Genomic DNA, 15,806 nt, shown 5'->3' with positions numbered 1-15,806 from the left:
AGGGTGGAGGCGGGGTTGCAAAATGTGGGAGGAATGTCAAATGTGTTTTTAAGCACCAGGACTGGTGTTCTTTACTTGGGTTCAGGGGAAGGACATGCAACTTTAAATGACTGTATTTTGTATTCAATTTAAATAGTCTCTCCACCCTAAATCCCTTTTAACGGGTTAGAAGGGTATATTTTCTTTGAAAACTGCCAAAATTTCACCATCTAACATACTGATTAGTTGATTTTTTTTTATTTTACAGTAAATCTTTTTTTAACCCTATGAAACCTGGACTGACATCATTTTACTTTCCCATTTTTTGTTTGTATGCCTTTATTTTTTTGTTTCGTTTTTGTTTTTGATTGGGTTTTATTTTTTGTTAATTTGTTGTTTGTTTGTTTTTTAAAGTGGGATGGGGTTGTTTTTGAAAGAATATTATAAAGATTTTTATAATTATATATTATAATAAGAATATTATAAAATATAAAATAATATATTGAAAAAATCGATGGTTATTTACGGTGAAGGGTGATGCATTTCTCTCAGGTCACTAAGAGAGGCTAAAGGAAAAATTGGGAGGGCCAAGATTTGAAAAAAAAAAAGTGTACATATATATATATATATATATATATCACACCTCAGCCACCCTTTACCTGTGATAAACAAAATACAGTTCTTACGCACAATAATTAAAAATAAAAACCACACAACAAATTCAAATGTTCTACTATGACAACTATGTAACAAATCCATAATCAATTGGACAATTTTTTATTCATTTCTGTGTTTCAGTTAAATTGCAATCTGATGTTCAAGAGGGTGCTCATAAAACCAACACATTAAAAATGCATTAGCAATATGAGCACAAACACATTTCAAGTAATTAATTTACTGTACCTCTATTTGAAGTTGTAAGCATTCATTATTCATGAATTGATTTAACCAAATTTCATAAAATATTAAAAGGGGCACGTCTCACATGAAATTCAGAGAACTACTACTCAGCGTACGAAATCAGTTGTTATAATTTCCTCTGTGGCTTTGGGAAGAGGTTTTGCAATAAAAAAAAAATCAGGTCATGTCATCACAGTCACAATATGACAGACAACTGAGATGAACACAGTGTAGGATCCCATATATGTTTCTGGAGCTTGACAGCTCAGTCGCTTCAATTTTAACCAATTAAAAAACAAAAACTGTTTTAGAATAATATCTGATGTGTTTGAGATGCATAAACTTGACAAAATATTTCAAAATAATTTTGAAGGCATCCCGTAACTGATGATATTATCAGCTTGTTATGTCTAAAGGGAAAAAAAATATGCAGGCTTCATTTAAGGTAAACAAACACAGCATTAACTGTAGTTAATGTTAGCATAATGTAAACAAGAAGAACATATTAGTTAAATGAGCGAGTATGGTATTTACTTACATTTAGCTCAGGCTGCTTTAAATCCCCCTTTACAAACCAGAGGGCATCATTTCTGTAAAAGCAAAGCAGATTAATGTCTTTATTTACTGCTGTCAAAACTCTGGGGATTCATGGTGCAAAATATCAGCCAAGTCATCACAAACAAAGCTCAGCAGCATGATGAAAGAGGGAAGCAGTTTGTGAATTAATTGAGCTTCTAGAAAAAAAATATCTGCTAAAGGATTGCAGGACAAACAGGATGTATTTATAGCCTGGGGCCCAGTGGCACAATATGTGCTTCATTATATTATGTCTGAACATTTATAATCTTAAAATCCAAGCAAAAGAACCTGTGGGATTCGAATAACAACCAAATATATTGCCAGATTATGATTTAGGAATTGTTTATTTTGCTCTCACTTGGTAAACCTCATTAATTTCAACAGATAAATATAATGAATGAAAACAATTCTAAACTTGAGTCCTGCACTGTTAGATAAACTTAGCTCCTCCTCTTAAGTACAATAGCAATAATACTGTGTAATATGGCTAAATTACAAGTAAAAGTATAACCAGCAAAAATGTACCTACAACTGTAGAGATGAAAAAAACAATGTTGCACACAGAATGAACCCTGTCTGAAAATATATAATTATTTGTAATTTGAGAATTACCACTGAGGCATTAATATGTGAGCAGCGTTATTGCAAGGTTAAGGCGGAACAAATGTTGACTTGTAGTTTTGGTTGTTTAAATGACAAAGCTTCATATTTTATATGCTCATTATGGGTTTTAAGATCTTAATCTGTCAGATAAAGGTAACAGAGGAAAAAAGTTCAATATTTCCCTCTTCGGCATTAATTATAAAATATTTTTTGGGGTGTTGGTCCCATTTAATACCCACTTAATATTCAGATATGCTCAAAATATCCTCACCAAAACACTGATGAATACATGTGTAAATGATATTTGTGGTATGCTAGACATGTACCCCCAACTGAGAAAATCAAATATAATCATATTCATAAATAAACATAACAAATGCTATTATTATTACTATTACAATGTACTGCAGTTCTGCTTTTGGTTTGTGCAAGTGGTGCAAGCAGGTAAAATTTCAACCACTCTACTGTCTTCTATCTATCTATCTATCTATCTATCTTCCAGACATATTAAAAAGTGAAAAATAGTGTTACATCGGCTACATCACTGTCGACAGTTATAGTTTTTGTGTTAGTACGTTGTAAAAGATGTCGTAAAAAATGTCATGAAAAGTCATAGTATAGTATGTCAATGTTATAGCCCAGTGTACCATTTTCCTGTGCAGCCCTCAATCATATGCTGGCTCCCTAAAATGACCCTCAGTCATCAAAGCTTTAAGATTTTTGTCTCAAAATCCTCTAAAATGGTTCATTTAGCTGTTGAGTTTCTAAAAATTTCTCCTGGGGAGAATCCTCTCAGACCACTTGGAGGTCTAAAGGTGTAGATTAGAATGTTCCCCCTCAATGTTAATAGGTGATTATGACACTGTTTCCCTCTAAAACATGGAGAAGTATGAAGTTACAAAAGGCAAATACTCAAGTGAAGTAAAAGTACTTCAGAACTGCACTCACGCATATGCGTACTACTAAGTAGTTATTTTCCATTACTGGAAATGAGCACTATTACATGAAGCATGTCAAACAAGCCATGTGCATCAGCAGGAACTAACTTTTCATGCTCTGTTAACCCGAACTGACTTCACTATCTTGCTCGGTCTTTGGGTCAAGTGATCTAAAGGAGGTTGATGAGAAACACTACACCTGTATGCTGGTTACTTTCTTTCTGCATGACCTTGACCTCTGTGTGACTTCTACCAGCCAGCCTGATCCCAGCACAAACATAATTCACCTGCAGAACCCCTGACTTCTTCATTTTCTTACGATCGCAGTGTGGTGTTACAGGGAGATTGATAGCGGAGCGACTGAGGAGCCTGTAAAGGATATCCCAGTGAAACAAGAGGACGGCGGTGTCATTTACAGCCACAATGGCCGCTTTTCAATCTGTGAGGTCAGTCAGGTATGATTTAACGTTATTCAGAAGGTGAAATTAGTCCAAATGTCTGCTCAGGTGAAATGTAATACAATATTTCCTATTACAATCATGCTTTTTTCCCCCTATTGAAAGGGAATCGGGCCTCTTACAGTATCATTTAGCAGAAAATAGCACCTTGAGCCTGCCTCAAAGGGTCTGCTCATGCATGACCACTCCAGTTCAAGAGAAAGCAGTGTGCCCTGCTTCATTACAACTGAGCCTCCACGGCTCAGCAACCAGCCTGAAGCTGCAGTTCAGTTCCCGGCCACTTGATGGCCCTTTCAACCAAGAGATCCCACCCATCCCGCCCCTCTCTCGCCACTATCGTCATCATTGCCCACAAAATGGATGACAGCTTTTAGAAATACCAGGGTGCGTCACGACTCTGAGGTGCACATGCTGTGCCATTTATGTTCCACCTGTTTTGATGCCTCAGCTCAGCAGCCCGAGAGGCAGAGAGTGATCATGCCGAGAACGGCACAAGTAGCCAATTAATGTTGCAGGGCTGATACTGTATCAAAGCTGCAGGCCTAGTAAACTCACTTATAATGTCTGGCAACATCCACTGCTGTAGAGATAGGAAATGATTATCTGTGACTCTTTAGTCATGTCATCAAATTCCAGAAAACAACACCAATCAACAAAGGAAGCATTTTCACACTTTACTCTGTTACAGACTCTCTCAAATGAATAACTTTTGTAATGTTGTCTTAATTTCTGAGTACAAGTGGTTAAAGCTTGCTTGCCAGGACTCTTGGCATCCTTGATTTAATCACTTCTCTCTCTGTCTGCGTCCATCTGCTTGCCACTTTGCAAACTTAAGGACATTCTGCCTAGCCAATCAGTATCAGTGTTGTTGATCAGAGGCGGGTATTTCCTGACCTAGAAGGATTGGTTCAAGCACAGGCAGACCATTTTGTTTCACTTAGCAGCGCCACATCAAGTGAAACTTTATCCTATCTTAACCGCCTTGACGGGGGGAAAAAAATCTGCACCACGAAGGGAACAAATGGACTCAGAATTAAATCAGATGAAAGAAAAGTGATGACACAGTTGGGAGAAGTTTGGGAACAAACAAACAAAAGCTGATAAAAACTGTCTGTGATGGGACTTGGTTGTTGCTCTTGATTTAGGAGCTGTCCTCGAGATCTCTGCAAGAGGCTGAAAACGGCCTGAGTTGAACTGGAGAAAGGTGGAGAAGATCTGCATGATGTTGTATTTTTTGAAGGTATATGATATGCCAATATATAACGATTCATTTGGCCAATTTATCCACCTAATTTTAGCGATTAAGTATTTTCTGTAGTGCAATTAACATCATATTATGCATACTCTTAGCATAATGGCCCACCAGCAGATGGAGACAATGCATTTAAATGTATGTAATTTTCATTGTTCATATTAGAAAAAGTGCGTTGGGCGATTCCAATACTTCTTTTTAAAGCCAATATTGTTCGATACCAATGACATATCGATATTATCATGCATTCCTACTTATCGTGATGGCCCACTAGTGGCAGATGCAGACATAAAATGCAATGCTTTTCAAAATTGGCAAAAGAAGACAGCTACTATAACTTAGGTCACATGTAAAACATGCAATATTTATTCTTAGATAATAAATTCACAACAAAACTGTAAAAATCCTCCACCTTTAATAGGCTTGGATGGCTTGCTTTCCCTGAGACAATCCCGACAATTGCCACAACCAGAGCAAATTTGACCTATTTCAGCTAATTAAAGTTGCATAATTAATACCTCAGCATATCAGCCTTTCATATCGGCAGAAATGTTAATTTCAGACAGATGCTGATATTTTATTTTGAAGCTGTTATCTGCTGATACCCATAACATGTCGATATTATCGTGCATCTCTAAACAAAATGACTCAATTTGGTTGTTTGCAAGAGGAAATCTGACAAGAAACAAGGTCTAGTTACTAGTGAAATGTCCAATAAACACAATTCAATTCCTTATAGGTTGCTTAAATTTACATTAACCTTTTCCTGCTTAATGGATGCTTCATAATGCGGGACTGAAGCAGTGGACGACACACAAATATGGCCTTTTATCCCCTAAATGTTCTCTCAACACATTAGGATGGCAACGAGAATATTGCAGGGCACGAGCACCCCACTGTCAAAACTCCTCTCTCTGTCTCTCTCTTTTCACAGTGCAGCACTGCAGTGCCTCTCTGCACATGCCCAGACAGACTGGGAGAGAGCCACAGCAAGTTTGAGCTCACTAGAAATATTAACAGGCTGCATCGCAGATCATGTACGCCTGAAAGCTGCCTTTGCATCAGGAACAAAAGTCTTACTTATTGAAAATGAACGGCATCTTTACTAAGATGATGCATCGACTGGGAGGCTTTCTTCTGTCTCAAGGTCACTATGCCTCCCACAAGCTTTTTATGCAAACTATTATATCGTCGGTGCTGCTTAAATATACAGTCTCGCACCACTGCAATAGAGCCATATTATTTCACTTGTAGTGGTCTTAATTTCCATTTGCATAATTATTACTTTTTAGCTTTGTTCTATATTTACCTCTCTTTATAGTTCCATACTATGTATGTTAATTATCTTTTTTATCAGTTTAGATCTCAGTGTAGTTCCTTTTATGTATTAAACAACTAGTCTGCCCCAGTTACAATAATGCCATAACAAGATACATTAAACCATTACCAATGCAATCCGAGAATATATTTACAGTCTGGTGACTTAACTCTGATAACCAGGTTTCTGTTTCAGTTAGAGAAGTCTTTGTGGTTGCATTTGTTTTCCATAGAAATAAACTGTTATTAATTTTGCTTGTTGAAACAAAAACGATGCAATCAAGGTGGATATGAAAATGTGATTCACAAGTCAGCAAAACACTAAGTAAATAGGAGAATAGAAAAAGAGAAATGACATCAAAGGAGCCCAAATAATGATAATGAGGGAAAACTTTCCCCCAGGGGACAGATGTTCAGAACATGTGAAACCAAGTGAGTCATTTTAAGGTAAATCATAAGGTACCACCTTTCTTTTTTTTAACCTAACCAATGTAACTTAATGTTGAATGTGTAACGTCATTTGTGGGGCACTTATTCATTGGATTTCATATTGTATGTGAATTTTGTACAACAGGAGAGGTATCAATAAATATCACAGGTAGCTGATGTGCAGCATCCCAAACAGGAAAGCCAAGCAGACCAAATGGAGCACAGCCATCATCACTATAGCTCTCAGTCCTCCACTGTTGTGGCAGCAGGTTTATACAGAGTTTTCTTCCTGTCATCTCAGTGAGAACCATTTCCCCCACCACACGTCACTATGACTCTCTCCCTCCTCCTTCACTTGCACCAGCTGTTCAAAGGCTCTGTGGTGACTCACATAAGGTGTAATGTGATGTGTTGCTTTTCAGCTGCTGTGAACATGCCCATCCACACACAAAAGCAATCCTTGAAATGCTACACAGATACAAGGAATATGATGGACATGATGGTTGTCCTAAGCCAAAGGAGCATCTTCAATAACACGTCCAAAATACATTGCATAGTAAAAATAGCATTTAATTTATTCATATATTTTTGTAATCCTACAAGTTCAATCTTACAGATTTACTGTGGAAACAATCAAAATCGGGACTAAGCCGATTGAAAGCCCCCCTATCCTCCACCCACCACCAACCCCCTGGTCGATTACCAAACAAAAAACTGTAACAATTAAGGCATGATGGGAATTTACTTCTACTACAGTACATGTCACTGCACATGTCTCCTCAACCGTGCTGCGATCAATAAATCTAACCTCAGTGCAGTGTCCTTGGGATGGCCACATTTCACAGCCCCTCCCTGCCATTATGTCTCTTCCCTTCCTCTGAATCTCCTGGCTCGTTTTTACCGCCCAACCCTGATACACACGCACAGACGCACACGCACACACACACACACACACACACACACACAGACGCACACACACACACACACACACGTAAAGCGCACTGCGTCCCTCCCTGAATTCATCCTTCCTTTTTATCCTCCTACCAGATCTAGATACTCATTGATAAAGGAATGTATTGGTCTGTTTCCACTGCCCTCTGTAACAAAGTGGGTGTTTGTTTGTTTTGTGTGTGTGTGTGTGTATGTGTGTATAGCATTTGAATAGAAAAAAAAATTAGAAAACAAGTTATGAGTGAAGTGGACATTACTGACTGGCTTAACCTTCATTTAAATGTATAACAGGACTGCTGGCAGTTCCCAAATCAGATGGACTATTTTTTTTCTTTTTTTTTAAATACACAGAGAATGTGCTGCATATTACTTGATCTGGACGCCCTGAAATATAGAGCCAGCGAACAGATGGTTAGACTAAGGCAACCCATGCACGAAAAACACAAATAAAAGAATTATATCTCTCTATATCTAAAAGAATGCTTTAAGATTGCATCAAAATATGACTACAAAACTGCATGTCTGGGCAAAGTTTCCGTTATCCACTCAGGACAATATTTTACTTAAGATGCTGACAAATGGGCCTCCTCTCCATGTCTTTCTGTGGTTTTCTCTACCTCTTCCACTCTTCTCTCTTGCTCCTGCCTTTTCTAAACTCACACTATCTTAAGGTAATAGCTCCTCAGTGCTGTGGTGATCAGGACTAGCGCAGGTCTGGTAATATGGCTCATCATCATTTAAATTAGTTCTGAAGCATTAGGCAGAATTGGCCCCGGGTATCAGTGAATTTATGGCCCAGTTGTGGCAACATGCACCAGTACACCCGGCCATATTGTTAAACTCGGAAGCTATTATCATACCAATCCGCTTCCTCTTGCTGTCACGCGATAGTTGAATTTGCAGCAGCGACAGTCCTCATTGATTTTCCACTCTAGCAGAGTTACTTCAAGATTAAATTCAAGTAGTTTCGTGTGAACTAAGCGAACACAGTGGTTTGTTTCAATTTGTTTACAAGAGTGTGAGGAAGGTCTAAGGTTGACCTGGATGCACACTTCATTGTAGACAATGATATGCTAATCATTCTTGGCAATTTGCAAACACAAAGGTAAGGATATAGCCTCTGGATGGGTGACTTCCCTGTCTGTCTTTGTATTTCATGAAGGCCAATAGCTTTTACTGAACCAGTCACCTACTCTATCAGGGTTCCTATATCATAAGGAAAGTTAGATTTAAGACTTGTTTAATGCCGCTGGGAATGGAATTAAAGACTAATTTTACAATAGCACAAATTTAAGAAAAAAATATATAAGCTGAGTAATGTGTAATGTGCTTTACTTACATGATTTATGTAAAGTACTTAAATTACATACAATACTTAAGTAACATCACAGACGTACTTATTTTAACCCAAACCAGGGTCTTTTTCTAAAAAAAAACATTAAGTTTTGGTGCCTAAACCTAACAAAACACAACTGATGAATATGCACCTTCTGGCCTCTTGGTAGGTGCAGTTTGCCCTGCCTAAAGTGTTATTATGATAGTGAACAACTGCTTATTTCTATTAAGAGGGCTGATAACATTCAAAACACATGTTCACAAATAAACAAATGAAGGCATCTTATTCTATTGTGATGTTACCTATGTTTTGGATGAATTAGACCTGTTAGACCTGGTCTGACTGCCATCACTTCGTATACATGTTTATAAGCAATTCTCATTAAATTAGAAAAAGTCATGAAGTATCAAGCTGATAAAACAACAACAACAACAACAATATCAAATATATTTTTGAGCTGCTGAAGAGGGCTCGTGCTCTCTAAACCCCCAAATATAACACTAGAAATTTAACTAAAATTTAGTCAGTACTTATGAAAAGCTGGTAGTACATCTTGTCCTTCCCTGATGTTAGTGTAGCAAGACATCTATATAGCTACTGTCTGCTGGCCCACTACACTTTGGGCACAAGCTAATGGTTGTATGGATGCTTGCCAAATACTTTGATTGCTACATGTCTAACAAATATAAGAGCAACTCCATATTAGTGTCCGTTTTCTGGAAACTTAGAACCTTGTCTGATTTGAAATTGGTAAACTATTATATGTACACTCTAGCTTTGCTTTTAGGCTTTATTGCTGAGGTACTTTATATTTTCTCCTTTTTCATTACATTTTTGTGGAAGAGATGCTAATAAAAGCTGAAAGTCATCAGTGGACTGCTGGTATAGAAAGCTTGAAATCTCAGCAGTAACTGGCAGCTTTCGTCAATAACACTTCCAAACACCCGATAATATAATTACTGCCAAAACCCTATGACAGGTTTGCACTTTACAGCATCTACTGAATCAGATCTTTCCTCGTCAGATATTTGTCTCTTTGTACAACATTATGTGCAGACTTTCTCATCCTACCAAATAAAACACTCTGTGGTGCTTCAGCTTGTGTATACTGCTGCTATGCTGTCCAACTGACCTGTCTGAGGGGTCACCAGCTCATCGAATCAGCTAACTATTCTTCATGTGAGCTGGCCAAGGTGTCAATCATAGACCACAGCCAGCATAAGCCGGTTCTGTTGTTTTGATTGATTTACCCTTCAGAAATGTCACTAATTGGTTAGTCATACATTTTAAATGTCAGTATGGTGGCAACAGTTGGCAGAGATGCAGACACAAAGTCAGGCTGACTGCGTAGGTAGTGGCTGCAACTCAAAATTACTGTTGGTCTCACACTGTGGGTTTCTGTCCAGCTGTGTCCCAGTCTCATCGAACTCACAATCAGCACAAATGCTCCTTGGATTCAAGTGGGGAGCATCCTCAAGTGCATATCCCCCCTTTTCCATCATAAATAACTGCGGGCTGTTTGATCAAGATCTACCTGCCTTTCTTTGGTATCCCATCACACATACATACCCACACCCACACCCACACACACACACACACACACACACACACACACACACACACACACACACACACACACACCTCCCTGCATCATGCTCATAAGGTTTCACCATCAGCCAGCTGCAAACACAGCACTCTCATTCCTGGGGGATGCGAAATTTCCATCCTTGACTGCAACTAAGATGTAAATAATCTCAGACATCCACATGCAGCACAGATGCACTGATATTTTAGTATCAATTCACAGCAATCTGACCTTGGCCAGTTACAATATGTGGCCTGATATGCATCTTTACATTCACTTTAAGACTACAGATGAGAAATGGGATTAAAATAACAGGTAAACTTGCTTCCACTCACACTGATTTCTCTCCTTAAAATAACTTCTTTCAATATTTTAGAAGTTTATTCATTGTTTTCTCAACACTCAAATCTTAGATGACAATTCTACAATTAAAAGGGTATATGTACTATTGGCTTCTTAAAAACTGGCGTCTTAAAAATTCCAGGAATCCAAGAATTCAAATTTAGACTTTTTTGGCAAGCCTTTTAATGCAAATGCATCAAAAGATTCCCTTAAGTTTAAGTTCTTATAAACAAGCCTCCTGTTTTCCCACGCTGTTGAGTTTTCCACAAGAGAGCCAGAAAAAAGGCAAAAATGCCTTGAGTGGGAGCTCTTTGAATCCAAACAACAAAGCACACTGTAAAAAAATGGCAAGCAAAGTGCCCAAACATCAAAGGTTACTCGCTATATTTCCCTGTTGCAATGTCAATGAGGTCCCCTAGCCAGAGACCTTCATAGCCCTGCATTTTACAAGTTCGAATCAATTTGTGTAACAGTGTTGTGAAGATAATTCCCCCTTGTTTGTAAGAATTGTTATAGGCCTCAAGAGGTAAAATTGCAATTCACAAGAAAAGGGCAAAGACCACAGAGAAGACAAAAAAGACTAAGACCAAGCTAACAGCTCTGTGAGGCTGTTTATATCATGAATGCATAGAGGCCTGGATACAGCAGGGCTGGGCCCCGTTCATTCCTTTGAAACTTGCTTCTTGTCACATGAAGTCAAAGTTTGACTTCCTGGGTCTAAAATTACATCGATTTTCCGCATTGCTGGGCCTACAGAGCAAACACACTAGAGACTTTCGTGTGCAGAGTGGCTAACTTCTGGTTTAGCCCTCTGCTAACTTGAATGGGTTTTCTGTTTCTCATTCTTCATGTTGGATCTCACTGCCTTAATTCCAAAAAGTTTAAAAGAGAAATTTGGTTAGTTTTGTTTGTTTTTTAAATAGATGTTACTAATAATTTTAAGATTCTACAGAATGTCAGAAAAAAAAAACATCCCTTGTATGAGAATTTGTAAGAGTTCTGAAAGTTTGATTTAACCAATTTAACACAATTAAGGCCTTATTTTAAGATTAATGAAATGCCTTTTAAACTTTTTCAGGATCTGCAGGAACCCTAATAAATGATACGTCACATACTGACATATATCAGAGCTATGTTAAATCAACAGCTACAGAAAATAAATGCTGTTATGTTAAATAACATGGCGGGTAATTCAAGGAAGACTACTATAACAATGTCAGTACACACAACAAAAACCCATGACTTTTCCAAAACTTAAAGTGAATTTTCCTAATTCCATGACTTTTCCAGGCCTGGAAAACAAAAAGTACAACTGATTGTTGATAATCTTGCAACCCCTTAGTTTGATCATCCCTTGACCCCTTCAGGGTCCTGCCCCCCAGGGATCCTTTGACATATAGCAAATATAGTAGTACAGCTTTACCTCTAAAGATTAATTTGCCCCATAGCTAACTCACATGAAATTATAATGCACGTAAGTATTAAATAAAATAATAATAATAATTCATGGTGCAAACTTCAGAGAAGCATGAGATCAGAAAATGCATATGGCATTGTGATTTAAACTAAAAAACACACCTCTGGTCATCTACTTATATATAATTGACTGTTGCAGCAACTGGAGCATAACGACAAAAGCAGTCTCATTAGATTTGCAGCAAAGATGACCAGGACCTACTGTATACTGCCAGTGTTAAAGCCCTCGGGATTGCATACGATTACTGTCAATACTTCTTCTTCCGCAATGAACAAACATTGCCATCTCATGCGGCACTTTACACTTCAACTGCTTATGTACAAGTGGCAGTACTGTGCAGACCCCAAAAGTAATAATTACCTTCTAAGTCTGATTTGATGTGATGTATTTTGCTACTGAGGAGACACGAACAACACCATTAGCAGAGAGGCACGCAGCATGACACATGGTGAACTAACTGGCTGCTTACTTGATGTGCATAAACAACATTCTGAAACCATTTTCACACTTCACACATGATTCTCCATGGATACTTGTATTGTGCAATACATGCTGTTTCAGCGAGTGTTGGCACTCCCAGCACTCTGCCTCTCTAATGGATGAGCACCTTTAAAAGTACCATTGTTAACGAGGCAGTGAATATGCATGCAAATTTATACTGTATGTTGTTGAAGCATTACATATCAAACTCTTCTCATTCTCTCTATATTGTTCAGAACACTTGACACCCTCAAGCATTTCAATAATGCATTAAACAGTAACTCTCAGGTCAATGCAAGGAGGCGGTGGTTGTAAATAAATACAGCATAAATATGGATAAGTCTCTTGCAGCCTCGTCACTGGAGTCTTGGTCACTTAGTTCCCTCTTTCTCACCTCAGCCACATGGTCATCTCACTCTCTCACACATGCACTGCACACACGCACACACACATTACTGGTAGGGCGTGATTACATAACACTGACGCTCACAGCTGCTGGTTTATCATTTATTAATGCCTCTTTCAGTGGCATAATTTGCTCTGCTCTGTGTAGGACAGTAATAATTCAGGTGATATGCTGAAATATGTGAGATTGACCTAAGAGAATTTTGGGGCAGTACGGTGTTTTCTTTCATTTACTACATATCAAATTGTTCATTTAAAGGAAACCTATTACTGTAAGCTCATTTTCAGGTTCATTCTTATATTTTGGAAAATGTTTATATGCTTTAATGGTCATAAAAAAACACTTATTTTCCTCATACTTACTTCTCCCACACCAGCAGAACAGGCAGGCAGACAGAGAATGGTGATCCTAAATGGACAGGGAGACACTTCAAGTCAAAGCACATCACACAAGGGAAAAAAACTGAATAATACTGAGCTGGCTAGACTGAGACAATACCAACCATAGGAGAAACAACAATCTTGCGAGAAGTGGGTGAAGAGCCAGGGTTGATATATTGAAGAGCTAATGTGCTGGTTGCAGGCAGGTGTGTAGGTAGAGCCGAGAGCCGGGACAGAAGCCACGTCCACGCCAACACACAGACTGGCAGAGACAGACATGGAGGTGCTGGAAACACAGAGGAAAGAAAAATATAAAAAGATCTGCATGGGCACTGCAATACTCTGTCTGAGAGGGCTCCGTTTTAGTGCTCATCTCTTTAAGCCTTCCCTTCTGAAAAGCCCAGTCTGCTCTGATTGGTTAGCATGTTCTGGTCCTGGAAGTGACTTAAATGGGGAACAGAGGCACTTTTTACTGTGGACAAATCACCAATAAAAGCCTCTAAACAAAACTGGACATCTTCCAGCAAGAATATAATCTGAAATCGGGGAGAAATTAACTAAATCAGCAACTACGTAAGGCCTCATTCCCACTGCACAAAAAACACTAAAACCCGCTGACATCTGGCTTTTTCAATGCAATGGAAGTATGTACAATCTGCATTCACAACTAGGTCAAATGACTCTGCAGTAGTCACAGGTATTTATTGCCTCTGGTTCTGATCGATGACGATCGTACTTTTGGGTGAACGCAGTAATTTCAGCTCCACTCGAAAGTGCCGCCACTTTTTCCGTCTGTCTCCTCCTAAGCAGCTTAAACACTGATCCATATTAGTCTGTACTAACTTTGAAAGATAGACTGAATAAGTCAGAGAAATATAAAGAGAAGTATCCACCGTGAAGTTTTCACAGACCTCTGTCCACCACTGTTGATCTGTTTTCCTGCCTCTGAACAGACACATCAAAACAACTCACACACCCCCATACTCGTCTGCTGCAGAGCCATGTACACAGTTCTGCTCTCTGTGCAATGTGAGAGTAGTCTATAGCTTATTTTTAGCGGATTTACTCTTGTTTGAAAAAGCCTGTGTGTACGCTATCATTTAGGTGGGAAAGGGGTACAAAATTACATGTGTCCCTGATGTTACCATGTAGCTACATGTAGCTGTCTGCTTTCAGCCAGAGAATTGCTGTAGAGCTGCATTTTATACGTTAAAAAACAACCAGGCATTCAAAATTGGTAAGATACTAACATCAGCAACCAAAATGACATGTTTCTGTGACATAGCATAGTTATACGTAGCAATGTAGGCTGTATAATGTAAATACTTTTCGTAGTGTACAAGGAGAAGTAACCAGATTAATAGAAGAAAAACACATTGAAAACAGAGTATTCAGAACAATCTTACGCCTGAGGTTTTTGCCCACAGGGATTATTATTACATACCTCATCATTTGAAACTTAAATCAGATATAATATGAACATTCAAGATGGTTACATTATATATATATATATATGACAGAAAATCTGGAAAGGAATAATTGTTGTCCTTTAACAATGCAAAGGCATACTTAAACCATATATTGTTAAACAGCTTTCACATGAATAACTATGACACTATAGTGCCTTATCTGTAATGTGCTGTCGCAGTCACAGACAGGAAACATGAAGCTACCATCAGCACGTAGACATGTGGGGCTGTGCATGTTCTGATCTGTGTACAAAGTTGATTAGCAAACAATGTCAGTCAACTAGAGGACTGTTAACTTTGGAAATATATCAATCGGTTGAAGTACCTGCGTATTTCATCCTGCTAATTTAATTACCAGTGAGTCAGGCTCAAGGACAGACGATGGTGGTGACAAACTTGAAATTCAGAACATGACAGAAAGAGACAGAGAGGAGAAAGACAGGGGAGGGGCGCACTACAAGAGATGACAGAACAACTGAGAAATTTGTTCTTCTTTCTTAGTCCTTCATAACACTGGATAAAACAACGTTATAAGGCAGGACAAACAATGCACGTGCAAAAATAAAGCTCCGCTGCAGCATAATGCATGAACTACAAGTATGCAATTTGATTTTTAATTGAGGCAATGACAGAGGGAGTGTTGCAGTAAATCAGCCGTTCTGAGATAAATGCATGAATGACTTTCACCAGGTCAGCAAAAAAAACCCTTTTTTCAGCTGTTCATCAGAATTCAATTTGGCATCATATGTTGACTTATGGCATAGATGGACTAAGGGCACACGCTGTCTCAATGTTGCTACGGATGACTGATGTATGAAGAGCAGGAGTTCATGTTCCAGAACATTCAGCCTGAGGGGAATTTCTGTTGATGAGGCTTTTTCTACATTATGTTGGGGATAAATCCTTCAAATGTAGAGACAGTTCT

At 38.4% G+C, this 15,806-nt stretch overlaps 1 protein-coding gene across 3 annotated transcripts in view; it reads right to left on the bottom strand.

The window, feature by feature from the left end:
* Positions 1 to 15,806, bottom strand: part of ccbe1 (collagen and calcium binding EGF domains 1) — a 70,227-nt gene that overhangs the window by 45,293 nt on the left and 9,128 nt on the right. For all 3 annotated transcript variants that reach the window (XM_042509328.1, XM_042509325.1, XM_042509326.1), the window contains 3 exons: positions 13,535 to 13,698; positions 13,395 to 13,440; positions 1,418 to 1,469 (listed from right to left, as the gene is read on the bottom strand). In XM_042509328.1, the coding sequence (XP_042365262.1) occupies positions 1,418 to 1,469; positions 13,395 to 13,440; positions 13,535 to 13,691 (255 nt within the window). In that variant the 5' untranslated portion in view covers positions 13,692 to 13,698. The remainder of the gene's footprint in view (positions 1 to 1,417; positions 1,470 to 13,394; positions 13,441 to 13,534; positions 13,699 to 15,806) is intronic.

Source organism: Plectropomus leopardus, chromosome 20, assembly GCF_008729295.1.
Source record: "Plectropomus leopardus isolate mb chromosome 20, YSFRI_Pleo_2.0, whole genome shotgun sequence".
Taxonomy (NCBI): domain Eukaryota; kingdom Metazoa; phylum Chordata; class Actinopteri; order Perciformes; family Serranidae; genus Plectropomus; species Plectropomus leopardus.
The sequence above is the reverse complement of the archived record's forward strand: the minus strand, read 5'-3'. Positions and strand labels throughout refer to the sequence as shown.